This window comes from Typopeltis vanoorti, chromosome 14, assembly GCF_054136105.1.
Source record: "Typopeltis vanoorti isolate ZY-2024b chromosome 14, IOZ_Tvanoo_1.0, whole genome shotgun sequence".
Taxonomy (NCBI): domain Eukaryota; kingdom Metazoa; phylum Arthropoda; class Arachnida; order Uropygi; family Thelyphonidae; genus Typopeltis; species Typopeltis vanoorti.
In genome coordinates, this window is record NC_143562.1 from 123,840,613 (window position 1) to 123,866,373 (window position 25,761).

The following is a 25,761-nucleotide window of genomic DNA, read 5'->3' on the forward strand; positions in this document are numbered from 1 at the left end:
TGGGCTCAACTTGCAGAATATGTGACAGTGGGATTATGCATCATCTAGCAAAAAAGTCTTATTACAACTGTAGTCCTGTGTACTATCTGACAGTCGTCAGTCTTCATCACCACTGTTTACTGAAGTACCATTGAAATGGAGGAAGCTTTAAGTCTAAATATGTTTTTAGCATGCCCATGAATGAATTACAGTGCATCGAAAAGGGAGGGGAAGATTATTTTGAAAGATTGCTAAATGAAACATAAAGGAGAACAAAAATTTAAAAAAAAAATATTCAAAAGAATGCAGCCAGGAGTGAATGTCACTACTTTTTATTATTATTATTATTACGGGTATCTCCATGGAGTCAGTAGACTCATCGCGGGAGACCCAAACTAGCAAAACAATATCTGTCATATCTCTTCTTGAATTCATTTACAGACGAAGAGCTCACAACTAAGTCAGGCAATGAATTCCACTCATTCACCACCCTCCAGGCAAAAAACCTTGTTCTGACACTTTTGTTAACCACACTCTTCTTTAATTTCCAGAGATGACCTCTTGTTCTTCCATCACTATCACACAGCTGAAACATTTCCCCTGCATCAATCCTATAAAAACCTTTTAGTAATTTGAATGTTTCTATCATATCCCCTCTTCTTCGCCTATCAACCAATCTCTGTAATCCACAAGCTCTCAATCTATTAACGTAGGGAGCATTTTTTATATCACTCACCAACTTGGTCACTCTTCTCTGAACCCTCTCCACAGCCTCCTCATCTCCAAGGAATCCAGGTGACCAGACCTGAGCACAGTAATCCAAATGTGGAAGTATCAATGCTTTATATAGGGGAATAATAACCTCTTTATCTCTGGATGTCAGTGTGTTCCTCAACAACCAAGTAATCCTATGTGCAATCTTGGACACCTTAGCAATGTGTCCTCTGAACTTCATCTCCCTATCTACCAATACCCCTAAGTCCCTAGCCTCATCAATCTCTTGGAGTACCTTTCCATCGATGTAGTACACAGCTGGTAATCTTTTAATCCCAAAATGCATGACTTTACACTTTTCCACATTGAACTGACATCCATTTTCTTTTGCCCATTTTACCAGCTTATTTAAATCCTCCTGCAAACTTTCAACATCAGCTTGATTTTTTATTGCACTACACAACTTTGCATCATCAGCAAACAACTGAATATCTCCCTTTAAGCTGTTTCCTATATCAATTTATACAAATTAAACAACATTGGCCCAAGCCCTGAGGCACACCACTGGTCATCTGCCTCATTCTGGATTCGGCTCCTCCATACACCAACTTATGGTATCTCTCCCTGAGCCATTCTCCTATCCATATCACCAATTTAATATCCATTCTCATCTGCTCCAATTTGCATAACAGTGTTCTATGGGGTATCAAAAGCCTTAGCAAAATCCAGAAGTACCACTGTGTAGCCAGTTCCTTTGTCCAACTCAGATGTTATTCTATTACGAATAGTTAATAGATTGCTAAGGCAGGATCTACCTTTAACAAAACCACGTTGGCCTCTATAGAGTATCATATCCTGATCCACCCATTCTTGAATTTTGTCTTTAACCAACTTTTCCAATTCTTTTACCACTACTCCTGAGATGGTGATTGGTCTGTAATTTAATACCGCAGTTTTAGAGCCACCCTTATGCAAAGGAACCACTTTGCCTAACTTCCACTCCCTAGGGACCATACCAGAGTTCAAACTTAAATTAAATATCCAAGTAAGAGGGGTTGACAATTCATTTGCACCTTCACGCAACACCCGAGCTGATATTCCATCTAAGCCTACCGCAGTGTTTGCATTTAAGTTTTGCAATATATTTAATACCTCTGATTCTTTAGCTTCAATTCTCACATTAGGTATTGCTAAAGGTATAGAGATATCCTCACTTGGGTGATAGACTTTTGAAAAGTGATCACTCAGTAACTCGACTATTACATCTGATTTTGTCACCTCAATACCATCAGCACCCACTAAGGTTATCCTTCCGAAGTCATTCTTCCTCTTACTTGCCACATAGCGGAAGAACTCTTTGGGATTACCCTTGATCTCTTTGGGTAAGGTCTTCTCATAATCTGATTTAGCTTTTCTTACTATGCTGGTAACCTTCCTAGCTTGAGCCTTGTACTGCTCATGGGTGTCCTGATCGCCTTTCTCCTTGTAAATTCTCCATAACATTTTCTTTTTTTGCAGTTCAAGCTTGATACTACTGCTCATCCATCTAATGCCTGCCTTGTTTGACCTCCTGACCATGGGGACACAATCTGATATTGCTTTCCTCAGATACCCGCTGATTTTATCCCAAGCACTGCTAACATCTTTCCCTTGCAATATGTTCTGCCATGGGATGGCTGCAAGCTCGCTCCGAAGCTTGTTATAATTGCCTAACCTGTAGTTCTGTACATACCCCTTCTTAATAGAAAAATCCACAGATTTTGCAACCTCCCAAGTCAATACCACATGATCGCTTTCACCAACTGGAGGTAACGAGGACACCTTACTTATGCATATAACCTCTGAACCAATAACCAGATCCAACACTCTCACACCACGTGTCCCTTCAGTTATGTGCTGTTTCAAGTAATTATCTCGTAGAAGATGTATGAACTCCATTTCCTTTTTGCTACGTGATATTTCCTCCTTCCAATTGATATCACCATAATTAAAATCCCCCATAATAATCACTAAGCCTTCACTCATTGCACTAAGTTGCTGATGCATGAATTCAATATCTCCCCCTGTACTCCCTGGCCTATAGCAGCATCCAACTGTATATTTGGTTGCGTTGGTCACTATTTCGCACCAGACTGCCTCAAATGAACTCTCATTCACATGTCTATCATCATGATATACTACTTTCTTTGGCTGCAACACATCAGCTATCATCAACAGTACTCCTCCTCCTGTTCTATCTTCTCTATCCTCCCTGAAAATACTGTACCCATCACATTCAATTCCAGTGACCACATCTTCTGCTGACAGCCAAGTTTCACTAATGCCTACAACTTTTAGTGAGATTTCACTGAATAATGTCAAAAATTCTTCTCTCTTATTTCGAATGCTTCTAGCATTGGTATACAAAAATTGCAAATTCCCTCTAGATCTTGTATCGGCTTTAGAACTGATATATAAGTCACTAACTACCGTAGTCCTATGCCGATTTTTATCCCCTCTCTTCTACAATTTATTCTGCTTATAAGGATCAATAAATACACAATCAGTGCTAAAGTTTCTCTCTCTTACACTCAACCTTTTCGATATTAGTTTCCCTGCCCAATAACTTCAACCTGTTCAGAAAACAATAACTTCTTCAATCGCTTATGTCCTTCCATGTTAAGATGCAGTCCATCTCCAGCATACAACTGCCCTTTTCCTTTAAACACACTCCAAACATCAACAAACTCCAGACCTCTTTTTTTGCACATTCTTGCAATCATATCATTCATTATCATTGCTCGTCTACTTAACTCGTAATTGTCAAAACGAGGCAGCACACACACTATCCTCCCATTGACACTTTTCCTCTTCACAATATCTAATAATGTTCTTAAATCTTTTCCTACCCGATTTATACTACCTCTCAGGTCATTCGTACCCACCATAACTATCATCTTGTCTGCTTCATGCCCTCTCTTTATTGCTAAAGCCACTCTTTCTATTGTCCCATCAGCCAAGCACTCCTCATGCATACCACTCTCCATCATAGAATCACCTTAATCATAGAATCACCATATATTTTACCACTATTAACTTCATTCAAGTCCACACTCATGGACTCATTCTCTACACTATTCAGCATGACTCTCCCAGCTTCATTACCCAACTCTCTGTTACTTACCCCCCCCCCCCCCCACTCTCACTACATCTCATTTCTTCTAGGCCACTTGTGGTTTTATTTTGTTGACTCCCAATCACTCCCATACTATTTATTACTGAATCATTCACCAAAGACTCACCCATATGTAATCCTGTTCTAGTTACTTCAGCTAAAGGAATCTCTATAGTCCTAATTTCTCTATTTAACACATTAAACTCAGCTTTAACTTCCAGTATCTCCTTACCGATCACTTCCACTTTCTCATGAAGAAGATGAAGGTCATTTTTCATTTTCATAAACTCCCGCCGAAGTTCTTCCGCTATGGTCCCGATGTCAGCTTCCATTCCTAAAGCTCCAGCCTATCCCGGCACTTCTCACATACGTCGACATTTTTGTTCTTCTCATTTTGCCAGACCGACCACAGATCCTTCACATTTTTCGGCACATACATGTAGCAGTTTCCGCAACACATCCATTGCGAAAAATCTAACGCTGAGCCAGCCTTTCGTGTAGTAGTAGAAGTCCTGCGCGCCGATGACGTACTTTTCTTGTTGGACACCATCTTTACACGTTGATATAGTGAAACAAACGGCAGTGAAAACACAATATATACAACACAGTTCTAAACAATAATACCACTGAAGAACACTTGTATCTAATCGATGCACAACTGTAGCACAATTTCAAAGCACAAACCATCATCAGCCTCAGGCTAATGTGGAAAGAACTGAGATAGATAACATTCCCTCAGAATTGCTCAAATATGAAGTATTAAAGTGGCTGCAATAGAATTCAGGCCTTGTCTGAGAATCACATTCTAGATGATTTGAGTAGAACTTTCATATTACCTGCCATAAAAAGGGGGAAAAAAGTGAATATGAGAATTAGAGAGGCATTTCTCTACTGAATATTTAAAGTAAGATTTATAAATACATACTTGAGAGGAGGATAAGAAAAATTAGAGAAGGAAAATGCCAAGAACAAGCTGGGTTCAAGTAATAGAGGTTGTCATGATTAGATTTTTATTTTAAGGTAAATAGTTGAGAAATCATGGGAATAAATAGGATTTTATAATACATAGTTTATATTTAAGATGCAAGTCAATGGTAAGAATTGAAGACAGTACAAAAAGATGTTTGATATAAAATCAGATGCAGATACTGATATTCTCTGAAATAAATCCTGCACAAGTTTGCAGAAATCCATAACTAAATAAAACAGTGGAAATAATCAGAAAAACATCATCTGCTTCCTATCTTCCTAGGGAAAAAAGAGTCAGTTTCATTGGTCAGTTCTTTATGGCTGGAGATTCTGAGCAATATAATTTCATTTTGTTTACTTAAAAATCCATAATAACCCTATTGATTTCACAGTTGTGTTTTGATTGAATGGCCTCCAACAAATGATATTTCCGTAGTATGATTTTTGATATGGCTAGTTTTTTTGTGATTTGATAAGTCATATTTGCATTCAGTAATGTTCAGTTACATATAATGAGTAACTGGAAAAATTTCAGTTCTTGAGAGGGAAACTAATGAATGGCTACCACATCCAAGGATGGCAGGCCTGCAAATTACCCACTCCTGGCATGGAGAAGTAGTGGTGCAAATCTAGTTTGTGCAGCTTCATATAATGGCTACAAAATGATGCTGCTGAACATTGTAAAATCATTTAATAGGATATCACTTGGAAACTCTGTTGCATGAATCAGAGCAGATAGATATGAAGCTAGTGATGTGGATGAGATTCACTAATGAACATGCATCAAAGAGTAGTTTATGGAATTTATGGAAAACGTACAGTCTTTTTCAAATAATTCTCATAGAATCAATGGGAAAAAGATCACCATGCTCCATTGTAGTAAACTTAGAAGAGAAAGGCTGTTTGTAGAATCTGCTGCTGCTCTTAAAAATCAGCTTACTTTGCAGAAATATGGTTACATGAAACTTATCCAAGTATAGGAAACACCAATATTAGGAATAAGATTCAGAAATGGTTGACAACAGAAAAATACTCTTTGGCGGCTAGGGTTCCAGTTACATCTGAGGGCATAACAGGTGATGCCTGAGGATGCTTCACCTTAGTTAGGACTTTTTGTCTTTTGTCCATGTTTCATTTAGTTTGTTTCCTTTGTGTGTGTGTGTGTGTGTGTGTGTGTGTGTGTGTGTGTGTGTGTGTGTGTGTGTGTGTGTGTGTGTGTGTGTGTGTGTATGTGTTACGAGTCTCATATTGTACTCCCTGATGATGACCACAGTCACATAATGGCTACAAAATGATGATGCTGAATGTTGCAAAATCATTTAATAGGATACCATGTGAAACTCTGTTGCATAAATCAGAGCAAATGACAGATAGATATGTAGCTGGATGAGGTTGGCTGATGAACCAATATCAGAGAGTAGTTTATAGAGGAATATATGCTTCTTGGAAAGAGGTCAATGCATACCATAGTGTGAGGAACAAACAGCCACAAGACCCACTTTACTAAGATGAAGGACCTATTTTTGCTGTGATGAGACTGCAGAAAGCTTATGGGCTTATTTTCCACAAGTGTACAATAGCAATCAGTGGGAATTTTTGACCATTCTTCCTGTAGGCATGTAATGAAGTTGCTGGGCTGTCATTGGCCAGATGTCTCTTGACTTCACCTGGTGCTCTAACAGATGTTCAATAGGGTTGAGATCAGGGCTCTATAGAGGCCAGTCAAGTGTGGGGACATGCATATATCTACAAACCATGCAGTTACAACAGCATCCTCAGGACTGTGCATTGTCTTGCTGAAAGAGACAATGGTCATTTCCTTAGAAATGCTACAAATTAGGAAGCATTGCATTGTCCAAAATGTTCAAATACCTCTTAGATACCACAAACATAGAACAAAGGATAAACAGGACCATACAATTACACCACTGATGTTCACTGGGCATCCACCACATCCACACCCATCCATCTGCTCACTAGAGGGTATAAAATTTTTCGTCACTCCATAACACAGCTTTCAAGCTTTTACATCCCGCTGTACACCCTTTTTGCACTACTGAAGACCACGCTGCATGTTGTTTCAGGTAATGCTGGGCTTGCATATTGCAGTCCTACCATGGAAACCATGATGTTGAGACTCAGTTCTGAATGTTTTTGTGCAGATTCATGTTCCAGTAAATGTCTGGAACTCCACATGCAGTGTGTCAACTGACAATTGGTGGTTTTTTACATATCCTTTATTGCACCCTACAGTCATGTTCGGTGAGTGTGGTGGGTTGTTCATTGCGGGTACTTGCAATCAAATCCCTACCCTTCCATCTCACTGTGGTATTACTGATTGTCAACCTGGGATGACCCAGTTTGTTAACAATTTGCTGAACAGATAGGCCTGCAACATGCCATCCTATCATAACACGTCTTTCAAACTCTGTTTTAGTTCCCTTCTCTTAGGCATTTCTCTCAGACAAAGTTGCAGACTTGGGGCATCATATTTCTCCCATTTATACAAGCTACAAACATGTGACTCGTTACATGGCATGATGCACCTTTTCCATATGGGTATTCATTGACTTCTTTCCAAGCAGTGGAATATGATTTTTCTGTATGGATCATTCTGTGTATGCTATTGGTTTCCATTAATATCTCTCCCAATTACAAGAGTTTTCTGAATGTATATCACATTGGGGAACTGATTAAGAAGGGAAAGATTATCCTATATTTTTCTTGAAAAGTTGGAGGTTGTGGATTTTGGTAGAACACTTCATGCAGAAGGTCATCTGGGAAGAATAGAGCAAATGGAAAGAAAGGGGAAGCAGATTCAGATTTTCAGATATAAGTCTAAAAGATTCTGGAAAGTCTGTGGGGTAATTTTTAAATGGAAAGTCGAGGAGATGGATTGGTAGTTTGTCATATGCCTTTTCCAAAACTTTAATACACTTGTTTTATTCCCCTGATTTCCATGATATATAGGTGGATTTTTATGGTACAAAGTGCCTTAGACTATAGAAATATATAAGATCTGATAATGTTGGAGTCTTGACAAGTAACAGACTGATTTGGAGGAAAATGTAAATAGGAAGTTAGTAATGATGTAATTTTTTCATGTAGTACTATCATATCCTGTACACCCCTTGAGGGTACATGGCAGGAATTTGATGATGATTTCCATGATTTCTCAACTATTTGAACTGGATGCAGCTTATTCCTCTCCAAGATTCTTCCCCCCCCCCCCATCCTCTTCTCAAGTGTGTTTGCAGGAATTGGAACACCCACTAAGGAACTTCCTCTCTAATTATCATAATCAACTTTATTATTATTTTTTATTTATTCATTCATTTATTTGTTTTTATTGATGAGAGCTCTACCCCACTCATCTGAAATTTGACCTTCTGACCATTCCATCTGGTTTATGTAGGGAAGTAATTGTGAAACTTTTATACCTTCATATTTAAGCATTTATGGTCGAATATCATCTACTTCACATTGTAATATTCCCCTGTTCCCTTTAATTTATTTGTTATTTATTCTCTAATTTATCTTATTTCTCTATTAATAGTTCTCTCTTATATTACAGTAAACCCTCCTATAACGCGGTTTCCATATAACGCGGAGCCAAAATTGCGACAGCCCTCCTATAACGCAGTTTCCGTTCAACAACATTCCACCAACTTAATTGGTTTAAGAAGATTCCCTATAGCATGAATTTATCTGTGTTAAATTTTTACAGTTGAAATTAATGGGGAATTCCCTTCTTTTTGGTGAAGATACATCACCATTTTCCAATTTCAGTTATCAGGGAATTCCCCTATAAGCGAAGAAACGATGTGAGATTGTTCACAGTGCTCTGTTTTAATGCTTAAAATGGACCATATGATTGGCTAAAATTGGAAGTTAAAATTGGTTTGAACACTGTCTTGTATAGGCCTAATTTAGTGTTCTGACTAATTTACATTAAACTGCAATTACACAAAATCATACAATAGGAAGGATTCTTTCACTTTAAACTTAAAACTTCAGCAATTTAATATTTAGAAAATGCACGGAGTCATGCAACATATTATATCAACATTAAAAAAAACTATCAGCCCATTTCAATTCAAGGTTATAGTTCTAACTATATAATTCTAACTATAACTGTGAACAAACTATTCTTAGACTAATTTTCCAGTCTTGAACTCTGACATATGTTAAACATAATGAATGTCCCGTGGATTCTTAGTCAATTTCACATACCATAATCAAACACAACAAAATTTACTTGCATATCTTCTTTCATTCTATTATGCACCTGTTCCTAGTTCCTTCTTAGGTTGCTTTGGCTTCTCATCCATTTCTGGTTTTTGACTTCCACTCAGAGATTCCATCATCACCGTCATCTCACTTGGAATGAATCGTAGGGTCTGGAGCACATTTTTCCTGATGTCTATGAATTGGCCGAAGGGTCTGGCAGTCGAGGCACTTACCAGACTGTCCTATTGGCAATGCATGCTTCTCTTCTCCCTCAGTAGTTTCACGGCTCCCGTGAGACTACTGAGGGAGAAGAGAAGTCCCTCACGACTTCAACTGGACCGACAAACACTACAAATTGACTTGCTCTCAAGTTCTCTCTTCTTTTCCTTCCCTCCTTTTTCTTTCGTAGATGACTTTTATACAATTTTCTTGGGTCTCTGGAGGAGGAGTCAACGCTCCCAAACATCCCGCGCAAACTGTCTTGACCTTCATTTAAAGCTCACTTTCAGTTCTCACCAAATATACACACTTAATCTTATTTTCAAAAAGGCAGACCTACTTCAGAAGTATACCATCCTTTTACCACTGATCTTGAAGGTAGTATCAGGCTGACTCTGAGCACATTAAATTCACTTACATTATATACAATTTCTACATCAGTACAATGCCAATTTCTGGGGCATTGCCCTTGAACCTTACAATTTAGATATTTTCTATTTTTGTACAATCTTGCATGTTAATTCCTTGGGATTAAATACATGGGCTTATAAAATATTTACGTCGTTAATATAAGTTACTTTAGTGTGTTTACAAGTTGCGACCTCTGTAAAAGTCGATGCAAGAAAAGGAAAATTTCTACTGCATCGAATTTTAAAACGTGCCTTTGAACTTTTTGATGACTTTTTCTACATCTAGTATTGATATGTACACACTCCTGATTGCATTCGTCTGGAATATTTAAATACCGTATTTAGCAATCTTTCAAAGTAATTACTTTGAACGATTGAAGTAATTACTTCAGTTTTCATGTTACTTCTACCACCTAAAAATACTGTAGTGTACCATCCTTTTCTAAGTTTTTCAATAACTTTCAGAACTGTTTGCCATCTTCTTGATATTATCTTCTGTATTCATACCTCTTTAACTTCCTGAGTTCAACATCTGAATCAATCAATATTTTCTTTGTAGTTTGCCTATAGTTCTTTCATGTTTTTCATGAATAATATTTGTATAGTTGAATCTACCGTTCACCCCCGAAACCCGCTCAACTGATTCATTTTAAAACTTTTCTTACACTCTTTCTTTTTGATATGCTATTCAGTTTTATCCTGAGAACTGAATGTTGATCACTTACCATTTCAAATCCTGTGTATGCTCTTGTGTCCTGAAACATTGTGAAGATATCACTATCAACATTTATGTGCTCAATGAAACTTTTCTTACTTTGTTTTTTTCCTCTCCATGCAAAATTCTACACATTATTATGTTTGAACATGATATTTGTAATGATTTGTTCATATGCTGAACTGAAATCTCACAGATACACATCATTACTTACCTTTAGCTTATTAACATTGGTCTTTTCATCAGATTTTCCCATATCATTTTGATATGTGTGGTATTCATTTCCTGCTTAACAAGAACAGCTTTTGTTTTGTGTCAGCTGCCTTTTCTCTCTAAAGGTTCGAAAAATTCCTCCACTTCATTAGTATGACCTCTTTTGTAGGACATAAACACGAATAAGGCCCATTATGCAATTCTCCCTTTTGATGTTTCCCACATCACTCAACCTGATATTACCTACCATTCAGGAGTTATCCTCATTTTAGTTGAATACAAGATGGTCTGAAAAGTTTTCGGCTTAATGATGAAAAAACAAATGTATGATTTCAAAATTATTTTTATTTTTCAACATAATCTGCCTTAAGACTAATACATTTATTCCACCGATGCTCCAGCACCATTATCCCATCCCTGTAGTGGTTCTCAGTAAGATCCGGAAAATTTTTTGTCTAGTCTGGTTAAAAGATCGGAATAATATTCCCTGGTTATTGTTTTACCCTTTTTGAGATAATTAATAAACAAAATGGCTTTAGCATCCCATAACACCAATGCTATGACTTTTCCTGCTGACGGAACTGCCTTTGTCTTTTTTGGCACTGAACAGCCGGCTTCTATCCACTGTTTTGACTACTGTTTGGATTCTGGCGTGTAATGGTGAATTCGTCTCTCATCCATAGTAATAAATCGATGCACAAAATCAGTTTTATTCTTGTTAAATCGCTTCAAGCACTGTTCAGAGATATTCATGCGAGTGTATTTATGATCTGCTGTGAGCAAGAGTTGCACCCATCTTGTGCAAAGCTTTTTCATTTGCAGTACTTCATGCAAAATATATCCTACACATTCTTTTGAAATGCCTATATTCTCAGCAATTTCACGAGATTTGACTCGCCAGTCATCTAATACCATATCGTACACTTGATCAATGATTTCTGGTGTTGTTACACTTTTTTGGACGCCCTTCACGTGGATCATCTTCAAGGTCACGTTAAACTTGGCAGCCCATTTCTTAGTTGTTGAAAACAAAGGAGAAGAGTGCCCATAAACTTTTATGAACTTCGAATGAATTTCTTTTGGTGTTAAACCTTCTTTTACAAATAATTTTATAATTGCATGATACTCAGTTTTATCTATTTCAAGGGATACAGACAACATTTTTGCTTCAGACAGCTGTATAAAAAAAAAACTACTCGATAGAATGACTTGCAACTTCACATGGATGCTTATGACAGATGTACCAACTTAGAAAAAAAATAAAAATCTTGCTGATAATGTTGCCACCTATGGGCGAGTCTGGGAACTTTTCAGACCAGACTCGTACTAGAGTTACTCCTTCCTTTTCCTGAATATAACATATTTGTTGATTTAGAAGAATCTCACTGTTTTTTGTCTTCTTGTTTCAGTAACATCAGTTACATCAGCCCAGTACTTCTCCAGCTCTTCTAGTTCCACTTCTTTTCAGTTAATGTCTCTTATGTGGATGGTGCTATGCTTGAATTTTGCAGATGGTGATTTAGAGATTGCGGGATTTGTTCCAACAGGCTTTTAACTGTCTGTCCTGGATCCAAGACAGAAACGATGGGTAACCTTTTTTAACTGGCAGTGTCCTAATTTTGTTTGGTTTAAGCCAATAAGAATATAAATTATTTACTAAATCCCAAATTGCCAGCCCATCCCCATTTGTACAGTATCAACATAGATACCTACTAATAGAATGCTATGTGGAGATCTCTTCCCAGTTATCTAGCTCTGATTCTTTAGCAACTCTTATTATACTATTTGCACATGGAAAATATGACTTCTGCATTGATTTTAACATATTTTCCTCAGTCTAATAATCCTCACTGGTTAGATCTCAGTAAAGATCAAAGTCCAGGTAGAGACTATTTTCTAATAATGCATAGCAATATGCACATCGAAATGGAAGAGTGCCATGCATTATCAGATATGCTAAGGCAATTGATGTAAAGCAATATGCCTCGATTTACAGGTAACCTGGGTAAATGTTAAAACCAAGAGTAAAATTTCTTTTCTTATAATTCACTTTGTATCCAAGTGAAAAAATGTTCTTTCTACAGTGGGTCTTTTTTCTTAAGTTTATTTAATGTCATTCCACAACATAAAAGATTATACTACCCACCCGCAAAGGGGGTACGCCAAAAAAATCGGAATCTGAACTTGGTGCCCTCGTTTTCTATTACGGATGATGCTGCTAGGCATCATGAGTGCACAGTTTTTCCATGTCAGTCTGGCAAGTGGCATTATCTTGTGTGAACTGGTTCATTGTTCTTGCTGCTTTTTTCGTAGTGCTTACAAGTAAGTTTGGTGATTTGTGATAGCTGACCACAAGGAACAGAATGTGCATGAAATTTTGTTTTCTTTTGGATAACGCTGCAGCTACGACTATTGTTATGCTTTGGAAAGCCTTTAAGGATGACAATTTAGGTAAAACACAGGTCTATGAATGGTTTTCCTGTTTCAAACATGGAGACATATCTTTTGCCAGCCTTCGACAAGCAGAAATGATGAAACATCGAAAAGGTTTGCCAGGAAATCAATGAAGATCATCAAAAGACCATTGAGCAAGTTTCTGCAGAGATGAATTTATCATTGAGTTCATGCCAGAAAATTTTACCAGGAGATTTGCATATGAAATGTGTGTCCACTAAATTTGTGCCTTATTGCTCACAGAGGATTAAAAAAAAAAAGTGTGTGGACGTTTCTCTCTCTCTCTCTCTCCATGTGATTGTTTTTTTTTTTTTTTTTTTTTATTCCCACGGTTAAAGAAAACAATGAAAGGGCAGCAATTCGTTGATGCAGATGAAGTGAAAGAAAAGTCTGGATGCTATAAACAGTATTCCAGTTGAACAGTTCCAGAATTGTTCCCAGCAGTGAAAAAAACGTTGGGACAAGTGCATCGACTCACATGGATACTTTAAAGGAGACTAGAATATGGTATTATAAATTTTAATAATAATAAAAAAAAATTGGTTATTTTTGGGTACTCTTTTTTTTGTGTGTGTGTGTGTGTAATATATATATGTAGCACCTGGGGTGTTACATGTTAACAGCATCGATATATACTATGGATGATGTAAACGTATAATACACTATCACCTGGGATACAGTAGATGTGTTTACCCCTTGTTTTTAATAATTTCTTTTCTATTGTATTTTTTTAAATTTATTTTTTCACACTCTGTAAAATTTGTTCTAGAGCAGAGGTCAGCAACCTTTTAATATGAAGAGTGCAATGTAAAATTTGAAAATTATGGAGGGCTCATGACACAGGCATTTTTTCTCTCATTTCAGACTTAAGAGATTCAATGATTAGTTTTTTTAAGAAAAAATGAATTTCAAATTTTAACTTATTTTATTTAACTCGCTTTTACGATATATTTTTGTCATATATGAATGAATATAAAATACCATAAAAAATAAAATAATAAATGAATAAAAAAAATGTAAATTCAATAGGATTTAATGAGAAACCTGGCCTTGTACTTCATCTGCTAATTTTTTATAATCAATCATATGGTTTGTACGTGAGTTTTTTCCGTTATTAATTTTGTATCGATATATCTACTCACAGTATACCTCTTTTAAAACTTATATAGTTTGAAGTATCTGCTCTTTAACAATTATCCAAATGTGAGTCTGTAAGTTGAGATCGATATTTTGATTTCAATATGCCATTTGAAAACAGGGTCTTGCAGTTGTATGTAGTTGCAAAATATGAATAAATTTTTAGTGAGCATTTTCTCAGAATAGGAAAATTATCTCAGAATAGGGGGAGCCTGTGTAGCTCAGTGGATGTGGCGTTCGCACACCACTGCGCTTGGCCGCACGAAGGAAGTCTTGGTTTCGAGTCTATTCGGGGACTAGAGGAAATTTTTCTAAGCCTTTTTTCGACCGGTTCCCGAGTTAGTCGATCTCTGGCACGGGCAAGCAGGTTTTTCCTCCCGGAAACTCGGGTTTTTCGTCCTGTAAACTCAAGAAAATCGACCGTAGAACCCACATTATTTCAGACATTAAATATATTGTGGTAGGATTAGGGACCACGAGATGGCGGCACATTTGAGCCGTCTCTCTTCACTGCGCACCGCTTAATTAGTGATAGCCTTGGGCCATCTGTCTCTGATTGGGTACCAGTGGAGATTGAACTGCCCACTCAGTCTCCAAAAGTTAGATAGGGCTAAATGGCCTCGCCTACTCTCGTAATACGGGAATAAAAAGGCGTTAGTTGATTTTTTTTTTTTTTTTTTTTTTTTAGGAAAATTATTTCTATCTACAAACTTCCAGAACATTTTGTCATCATGATGTCAACTTCTAAAATTATGTTGTTTTCTAAATTAATTATTTCCATTTCCAAGTCTTCTGTATAACAAACACACATACTAAAAAAACAAAGGGTTCTAACAATGTTTAGAAGTGGTGTGAAGGGTAGTGAGAGCGGTCGCATTGATAACTAGATGATGTCAACAACCCAAACTACTTATGATCAGTAGTCTCTTGCCTTAATAGGCACAAATAAAGCAGTTTACAATAATTTATCTGAGGGTGCACTAAAAATTCACTGCATGCACCACAATGCTTACAGGCGCTGTGTTGCCGACTCCTGTTCTAGAGGAAAAATGGAACAAGCCATTTTAGGCCTCCAGTGAGCAGTGCAATAATCTCACACTGGGTGACAAAATTCATCTCCCACCTAATGCACCTTCAATTAGGAAAACATCCTGCTTCATGTGACTCTGGTTACAGGCTACTTTACCATCTTGTTTGGCTCAATGAATAGCATTCCTGCTTTGGTTAGCACATAGACTATGGGTTTGACCCCACCACTGCCACTCGCATCCATTTTAAAGATGGATGCGAGTGGTAGTAGTGGTAGTAGGTGAATGTCATTGCCCAGTGTAATATCATTTGTGCTTGTCGAAGGAATTACCTTGATGGACCTGTGATTTCAGTCAGGATTTCTCAGTGAGACAGGTCATCAAGAGTCCAGCTATTCCTGTCTTGAGCCTTTCTTCTCCATTTTCTTCCAACTTTCTTGATCATTGGGTCTTCCCAACTTAAGGCCAGGTTTCTTGGATACAAATTTGTTACTCTGACTGTTCATTTTTGTTGTCTTTCATTCAGGTGAGATATCCTCCCCATCTACTTTTGCTGTTGTAGATTACTTTTATTACATCTTTGAGTCCAGACTTCTTCCTGATTTCTGTGTGGCTTACGTGTACATTGCACATTCTTCTTTCTGTTGCACATTGAGTTGTTATTAAGCTTCTTCTTTCTTTTAAAGTTGTTCCATGTTTCACTGCCATAGGTTATTGCTGGTAGGATGTGACTTGAAAAGATGGGTTCTTATTTCTATATTTGTATATCTATATATTGGTTGGTAATTGTTGATTTTATTTTGTTGAAGTCCATCCAAGCAGTTCTTTTTCTCCTTGCTATTTCATTTGATGTCATTATTCATTTTTATAAACTGTCCAAGGTAGATGTAAACTTTACAGTGTGGGATTCTAGAATGAATTGTATAATCTTTACAGTATTCGTTTTTCATCCATCTTGTTTTGTATGGATGTATTTCCAATCCAGTTTTTTGGTAGTTTTGGCTTATGTCGTTCGTCATTGATTCTAAGAGTTTGGGGAAGTGAGATATTAATACCCCATCATTGGCAAATAATAGAATATTTAACATTTCACCATCAATGTTTATTCCTCCTTTCATGTCAGTTTATTGAATGATGCTGTGTCCAGAGTAGATACAAAAAGATTAGGTAATAAAATATCACCCTGACATACTTGTCTACTTAAATTAATTTTAATTGGGTGATTGAAAAGAGTGATATTTGTTGTACCTTCTTTGTAAATATCTTTTGTGAGCTGGATAAATGCTATTTCTACTCCTTGTTCTATTAAAGCTTAGAATACTGTGTTACATTCAACAGTGTCAAATGCCTTTTTAAAATATCTAAAAAGGGAACAAAGTGGCATCTGGTATTCTCTGCATCTTTCTGTTAGTTGAGTAATAGTTTGAATGTGATCTATTGTCAGAAAGCCTCTTTTGAAATTAGCCTGTTCTTTGCAGCTATTTTCATTGATGAAGGTTTATTTCCTACTTTTTTTAGGCTACTGGCCTATCCGCTTCCTCTAATTTTTGTCATTCTAGATATATTATAGTCCTCTTTGATATTCTGCCTTAGTTGTTTACAGATAATTTTATATTCTAGATGGTCTTTTATTGTATCTTTCAGGTTTCTTCTTTTTTTTCAATAGTTGTATCATTCTCGCTGATAAGCATTACCTGGTCTTAGGAGGAAGTTCATTGGAGACTCTTTCTTTGTAATTCAATAAATGATTATTAAGATTTGTTAAATCTGCATCAATGTTGTTTTCTAATTTCCAGTTGTTTCTTCACATTTTTTATAAATTCTTCTGACTATCTGTTTTGATCATTTTTTTATGGCTGGAATGTGCTCATATTACGTTCTTTATTTTCCTATATATTTTGAGGATGGCTCTTATTCAATAGTGGTCTGAATGAATATCACATAGGTTTTCCAGTGACTTCAACATTTTTACTCTTCTTTTGCAATCTGTTAGAATGAAATCAGTTTCGTTCCTTGTCTCTCCATTTAGAGATTGCCAAGTCCATCTTTTTCCAGTGCAGGTGGAACTTTTGGGTGTAATATCATGACTGTGTAATAAGTTTTCCAGAGCATTACACTTGTATAACATGACCAATCTCATGATTAATGTCTTCATGCAGTAATTCATAGCACTTGGGATAATCCATTAATGTTAGTGTTCAATCATTCCATCTTCTCACCTATTCAGATCTCCTAGTAATGCAATTTTATGAGTGTTGTAACAATATTTTTTAAAACACCCTTATTCTCTATTGTATTTAGTATATTTAGGTATATTTTCATTTCTTAGTTGGTAAATTTTTAAGTTAACTAAATAAGAAATGAAAATAAAAACATTAATTTTTGAATATATACTTGTTATATGTTTTAAAACATTATTATATTTTGTTATTTAATACTGCTTTATTTGCTATTTTATTTGTGTTTTAGTCTACCCTTTGTAAACTTGCAAACATTTCTCCACCAAATAACTCTAATATATGGAGTCAGGATAGTTTGCAGACATTTGCCCAGTTAGTTTCGACAACCAGACTTTATGCCAAAATTGTGAGGATGACAGATGGTGATAAATATGAAATAGATTTAATTAATGAAGAAGGTATGCAACTTATGTTATTATTTTATATATTTCTTTAATTATATGGTTGATGCAGCTGATCATTTCAATTACTTTTAATTCTGAGACACTAACCTCTTCTCTCCTTCAATTTAATCAAGTCTTTAATTTACTGTAAAATATTTTATCCAAAGTCAGAAATTACTCCAAGTAGGTCAAAATAAGTAATTAACCAAACATCACATGCAGCAATTATATGTAAATTTATTCAGTGGAGATTGAGATATTTACATCAATCTGTTATTCACTGCTTGGAAAGAAATCAATGGACACCCCACCTTCAAGGTGCATCATGCCATGTAATGAGTCATGTGTTTGTAGCCAGTATAAATTAGAGGAATATTATGCTAACCTTACCCCAGTGTGGTTCTCTTGTACCACTTAAACAGTTGCAATGCTGTTGCTGCACTTCGCAAATTTTGTCACCTGAACAAATGTCTACGCGGTCCACCATCTCCACTTGCTCTGTGACGAATGGTTAGTCATTTTGAAGATGTTTGGAGTTAGACTTGGCGGAGGTCGCAAACCAATATTTCACAAGTGAATAAAGTTCCTACTGCTGTTGTGGAGCAGACCATGAATAATAGTGTTGGTTCCAGCAGTTGCATGCTGTTTCAAGACACATGAATGAGCCTTACACAACTATCTAGAAAATTCTATGGAAGAGTCTGCGTTTCCACCCATTCAAGATAACCCTGACACATGAGTTATGTCTACAGGACTTTGGAAGTCGACTGACATTCACCTTAACCTTCTCAAGTGGAGTTGGATGGTATATGGTTGTGGATGATTTTGTGGGAAAATGAGGCTGACTTTCATCTGAACGGAGCTTTGATTACCCACAATTGCTGGATATTGACTATGCAAAACTCGTATGCAATCCAACAAATTCCTTTGCATTCACCCAGAGTTACTCTCTGGTGCAGGTTTATAGCTTCATTAATCATAGTACCATTCTGGTGCTGTGACTGGCTCAGTTACTGCTGAGAAGTATCATGATATGATAAAAAATTTGTTGTGTCACAGCTACAGCAGCACCTGTGCATGGATTCTGTCATTTTCATGCAGGATGGGACCCTTTCACAGATTCATACAAGAGGTTCTTCAAGAAAATTTCACAGCAGCCACAATGTTCAGCTGTGCATTTTCACCTGCATGGCTGGCTCGTTCACTTGATCTGAACCCCCTGTGACTTCTAGCTCTGGGAATTTCTTAAAGATAGGGTATATCATTATCATCCTGATAACTTGCTAGTGCTCAAAGACAGCATAATGCAGCATGTGTGCAACGTCAGTCCTGACACCAGCTGTATTATGCTGATGAACACGCTGTGCAAAGGATGCAGTTTGTAGCGTACCGGGAATAGCAGCTCATTGAATACTGAATGCACAATCTTCTTCTTTCGCTATGCCTTATCCTGTGTTAAACGGGGTCGGCGTTCCCATCTTTAATCTTCTTCTTCTTCCAGATTCTCCAGTCCAGGGCATCTTCCCGACTCCATCCTTTCTCCCTGAGATCCTCTGCCACCTTATTAGATCCTCTCCCTCCATCTGAGTTTGGGCCTGCCTCTTTTCCTCCTTCCCTCCACCTCCATATGCTCCACTCATTTACCAACATACTCCTCACTCCTTCTCTCTACATGACCAAACCGCTTCAGCCTGCTTTCTTGTAACTTCTTACTGATTGGTCCCACCTTGATCGTCCCTCTGATGTAGTCATTCCTTATCCTGTCCTTCTTTGTCACACCACTCATCCATCTCAACATCCACATCTCCACCACCTCCATCTTCCTCTCCTCTGCCTTTGTTATAGGCCACGTCTCTGCACCATGGAGCATCGCCACCTCACCACCATCTTATACAGCTTTCCTTTCATCTTACAACTCACTCTCTTGTCGCACAGGACCCCACTCATCTTCCTCCAGTTCATCCAGCCGCATGTTATTCGGTACTGTATTTCCTCATCCAGGTCACCATTCCTCTCGACGACCGACCCCAAGGTACTTGAATTTCTTCCCTGAAGTTAACCTTTCACTCTGGAGTCGTATGATCATATCCTCTTCATTCTGTTGACATATATTCAGTCTTTACCCGGTTAATTTTCATGCTTTTCTCCTCCAATACCTTTCTCCACTCTTCCAGGGTCTTTTCAAGCTTCTCTCGGGATGATTTGCAGTAAACAATATCATCGACAAACATCATGCTTCCTGGCGCCTCCTTCTTGACGTCCTCCACTAGTACATCCATGACCAGATCAAAGAGGTGAAGGCTCAGAGTTGATCCTTACAACAATGGGGAACCCCTCTGTCATGCCGACACTAGACCTGACCTGAGTTTTCGCTCCCTCATACATCTCCTTCACCAACCTCATGTACTTTTCCGACCCCCCCCCCTCTTCCTTATACACCTCCATACCTCCTGTCTGGCCACTCTGTTGTATGCCTTTTCCAGGTCTATAAACACCATATGTAGCTCTGCCTGCATCTCTCTATATTTCTCCATCAATCGCCTTACCACAATTATTGCATCTGTTGTCCCTCTTCCTGGCATAAATCCAAACTGCTCCTCACCAATATTTGTTTCTCGCTGTATCCTTCCTTATGTCTTTCGAGGCTTTAACTCTAGCTTTTGCTATTCTCGACAACTTAGCTTCACCACCATTTCTCTCCAGTACTTCATAAACCTCTTCAACTGCCCTCGCCTTCCCCCTTGCCACAGCTATCTTTGCACTTTTCTTTGCTAATCTATATGCCTCCTTGTCAGCTCTGGTTCCAGTCATGTCCCATTTTTTCTTTGCCTCTTTCTTTTCCCTGATCTCCAACTGCACTTCCTCATTCCACCACCATGCCTCCTTATCCTTGGTCATCCCCTTTCCTGATGTTATACTGAGCACCTTTTCTCCAATTTTTCTAATATTCCGACTATTTACGCCCCACCATTCTTCCACATCCTCTAGTAACTTCATTTCTTCCAATACCTTTTCTTTAAACTCATTCCTTGGACCTTCCTCTTCCAGTTTCGACCACTTTATTTTCCTATCTTTCTGCCACTGCTGTCTATTCTTCTTTTCCCCTTTTATGTCACAGTCTACCAGAACCAACCTGTGCTGTGCCGCTACACTTTTGCCGTTAATCACTTTTACAGTTTTTCACCTCCTTCAGATGTTTCCTTCTGCACATAATGTAATCAATCTGACTCATCCTATCCCCACTCTCATAAGTTATCAGGTGTCCAACTCTCTTCTTAAACCACGTGTTAGCTATAGCCAGGTTGAAGGCCACAGCATGCTCTATGATTCTTTTACCTTCTTCATTTCTTTCACCACTACTCCAACTCCTGTGCACCCTTTCTTCACCACTTCGTCACCTTCCTACATGCCCATTCAGGTATGCTCCGATGATCACTCTCTCTCACCAACAGGGACTCCCATTACTACCTGGTCTAGTTCTCTCCAGAATGCCTCTTTCTCCTCTTCATCACAACCTACTTGTGGAGCGTATCCACACTATCACAGCCACACTTCCTCCAATGTCAAGTTTAACACTCATAATCCGATCGTTCTTCAGGCACACCTCGCAGACTCCACCCTTCAGCTCCTTGTCAATGATGATTCCACCTCCGTGCAACACCACCACATCTACTGAAGAAGAATCCATTCCGATATTAGGATAATCAATGCCTTTCATGGGATCAATGTTTATTATTATACGTCAGAAAATTAGCTTTTCTTTTATGAAAATTCTAGTTCTTAAAGTGGTAACTATTTTGCTTGTACAACATTTGGAAACTTTATGTATAAACCACGTGATTTCGCATGTTGGTGACCAGTTTGCACATCCTTTATTTCTTTCTTCTCTTCAGCATGAATTGATTATTCTTGGCACATTTGGTACATAATACAGTGCTCTCTGGTGGCATATTTTGGGACCCCCCCCCGGTTATAATTTCTGCATGATGCACAATGCATTCCTGAACAGCTTCACAGCATGTGGGTCACTGGGTGGAACAAGACCTTAAACAGCGATTCTTTAATTTTGACCATCCCCTCCCCCTCTCTCTCTCTCTCTCTCTCTCTCTCTCTGTGTGTGTGTGTGTGTGTGTGTGTGTGTGTGTGTGTGTGTGTGTGTGTGTGTGTGTGTGTGTGTGTGTTAATTCCATATATGGATGGTTGCAAAAACTATAACACAATCACTTGCTGTATGTGGACAAATGGTTAAGGAGAAAGAAGGAATCTGATAATAAGAACTAGAGCTGTTGCATAACTGCATAGAATTTCGGAATAGGAACTGATGGGATATCAGCATGAATGCTAAAAGAATGTTTAGCTGAACTGGCTATTTCCTTGATCAGCTATATAATTTGAGTCTCAGAGTACAATTTGATCTGGAGCACTCACACATACATACAGAGACAAGCTATATTACATTTCACACAGTATGTCAAAGAGAATGATTTAATCAACACTTATTCTACTGCCCTGACCTCTGGTGAAAAAAAAAAAAAAATAAATAAAATAACTACATCAAAGCTGTATTCTATTTATGACAATATCAGAGAACAATTTCATATATATAGTTTTATTAAAGCAAAAGTGATGTCCTAATTTAACATTAGAGTTAAGATCCTGGATTACCTATAGTTCTGTTTATAATTAACTCTTAGGCGAAAAAGTTATGCAGGTAGAATATGTGCCATCCGTATTCTTGGGACTTTTAGACCATCATTATTGTTAAAGTTAAGGTGGTTGATAAGAATGTCACAGACCTTTAATTTATGTTCATACCACATTTTGATGTGATGTAAACAATAGGTTCCTTTCTAGTCAATTCTATGTAGATGATTCAGGGCATGATCAAAAAAGCTGATTTTACCATAGTTATTAAATTTAATGTGCTGTTTATGTTCCTTTTTTCGGATAGGAATTGTGTGTCCTGTTTCACCTGTATAGGGCAAATTACAGGTGCATTGAATATGGTGTACTCTAGGGTGGGCCAACAGAGGAAGTGGATCCTTGGATGAGTTGAGTAAGTTTTTTAATTTTGCAGGAGGTTTAAAGGTGGCTTTAAGATTTGACTTTAATTTGAAGGTCGAAGCATCGGGAAATTAAAACAGTTATTTCTAAAATGATTGTAGTCTCCATAATTTGTCTGAAATGAATGCTGATCACCGTGTAACACTAAAGGAAAGGATTCTGAACTTTGTAAAATAGTTTAATAAGATTCCACTTGAAATGTCTGTTGCATAAATCAGAGCAAATGGCAGATGGATATGAAACTAGTGATGCAGATGAGGATGGCTGATGAACAGATATCAGAGAATAGTTTATGGAGGAATATACACTGCTTGGAAAGAAGTCAACAGAAACCATAGTGTGAGGAATAAACAGCCATGGTACCCATGTTAATAAGATGGACCTCTTTTTGCTGTGATGAGATTGCAGCAATCAATTTTTGATTTCTGCAATTTTGACCATTCTTCCTGGAGGCATGTAATGAGGTTGCTGGACTGTTGTGGACAGATGTTTCTTGACCTCACAGTTGAAATCAGGGCTCTGTGGAGGTCAGTCAAGTATAGTGGTGTTCATGCCCACAAGCCATGCAATTGCAGTAGCAGGCTTATGACATGGTGTATCCTACATGGTGTAGGAACATTGCATTGTCCAGAATGTTCATATACCTCTTGGAGTTCACTGTTCATGGCACCACAAACAGAGATCCAAGACATGACCAGGAAAAACAGGACCACATCACCACCTCCGAATTTCATTGTTGGGATCAAGCACTCTAGTAAGAAATGTTCACTGGGCATCCACTACACCCATCCATCTGCTTGGACGAGGGTGGCGCATGATTCGTTGTTCTGTAACACAACTTCCCAAGATTCCATGACCCACTGTACAAACTCTGTGCAGCACTGAAGAAGATGCTGCATGTTGGTTCGGGTAATGTGGGTCTGGCATATTGCTGTTCTACTATGGAACCCATGTTTTAAGCCTCACTTTTGAACTGTTTTTGTGCAGATATGTGTTTTAGTCAATGCCCAGAACTACACATTCAATTCAATGAATGGTGCTTTTTTAGATGTCATCCTTTGAAGCACCCTGTGTTCATGTTCGGTAAGCGTGTGGGTCTTTCACTGTGGGCAGCACTTGCAGTTGACTCCCTATGCTTCAATCTCAGTATGGTATCACCTATTGTTGACCTCAAATGGCACAATTGTTCAACAATTGCTGAGCAGATAGGCCTGCAACATGGAATCCTATCAGAATATGTCTTTCAAATCCTGTCAGTTCCCTTCTCGTAGCTGTTTTACTCGGACACAGATGCACTGACTTGGGAGCATCTCTCTATGTTCACCGGGCATCTACAGATGCTGTATGGTCACTCCGATGCTTGATGATGTTCCACACCAGGCCTTGCCATATAGTCCTGTTGTTTGCTTTTCTGGCAGCCTCAACTCTCTGAAGAGCAGTCACTCCACACATGCCATATTGAGAGCATCATATTTCTCTAATTTATACCACCTACAAACACATGACTCATTACATTCTATGATGCCCCTTGTTCATTGAGGGTGTTCATTGACTTCTTTCCAGGCTTTCTCTCTCTCTCTCTCTCTCTCTCTCTCTCTCTCTCTCTCTGTGTGTGTGTGTGTACACCATGAGGCAACCATTTCAATTACAGAATTCTTCCTTCTGACTGCACATTCTGAATTATGCATTGCACAATCCCTTAAAACTTTTATATATGTCCATATTTTAGCATTTCTAGTTGCCCTTTCTGAAATCTTTTTACATTATCTCATTTAGCTTTTTTTAAACAAATATTCCAGACAAGCAGAATATTGTTACCTTTTGCTTTTACATCGCCATTATCAACTCTGGTTTCTTTTAGATTGTTCATTGCTTCTGTTACTGAGTTTTTTTTTTTTTTTGTAGAACCCAGAATATTTTTTCCCTTATTAAATCATAATGATTTAGTAACCTTTCCTTATTCAATCATTGTTGTGGATAAGGTCATGTTTTTAAACAAAGTCAGTTTGTACATTTATTTTATGCCTAAAAGCTTATTTGCTTTTTGCATTCATCTTTTAAAGCATATAAAATTTATTCCTTTATTTGTTGTTCTCTAAATTAGGTAACAGCATATCTGACTTAATGCATGTTTTGAATGCTGCAGAACTGTCAACCAAAGACCCAGCCCTGTTTTCAGGAGATATTGACATTAAAAATTTGGAATTGGAACAAAAAATGGAAAGTGGAAGTAAAACTTTACAACAAGCAGAACATTTTCAAGATGAAAAAAGTTATCTTAATGGGTAATGTGATTTTTTTAATATTTATCATTATTGTAATATTTACATTAAGGAAAGATTAGGAATAAAATCTAGATATTCTGGAGGAAGTCAAATAGCTGTAAACGAATGCTGAGATTCAATCAACATTTCCCACTCAATGTTCAATCATCACTTTTACATTTTTGTAAGTAATCATGTATTAATGCAACAAACAAGGATGTTCTGACTGTTTGGTACTGAATTGAGAAAATTGCATGTGATGCTGATTTGAAAAAACACACATCATCACATTCATGTTTTTCTTGTTGCATAATTGCACAGTAAAAGCCCCTCCCTCCTTCTTTTTGCTATTGGAATTAAGGAAAGGCAGTTAATGGAATAACATCAAACTCAGAATTGAGATAAGTACCAACAATATGAGTAGAAAATGAGGTGACTCTAGTACAGCAATTGCAGAAACATCATATAAATGTAATTGGTTTTAATAGGATAAAAATTATAAATGGGTGAGCCGCTTCTAAATAATGATTGTGAAATGACTTATTCAAACAGAACTCAGTTGATGATCACATTCATTGTATAATAATT

General features: G+C 37.5%; 1 protein-coding gene across 1 annotated transcript in view; it reads left to right on the top strand.

The window, feature by feature from the left end:
* LOC150099879 (uncharacterized) overlaps positions 1-25,761 on the top strand; it is a 434,429-nt gene that overhangs the window by 277,946 nt on the left and 130,722 nt on the right. The window contains exons 16-17 of the mRNA XM_090403509.1: positions 17,692-17,860; positions 25,014-25,194. Of these exons, the coding sequence (XP_090259635.1) occupies positions 17,692-17,860; positions 25,014-25,194 (350 nt within the window). The remainder of the gene's footprint in view (positions 1-17,691; positions 17,861-25,013; positions 25,195-25,761) is intronic.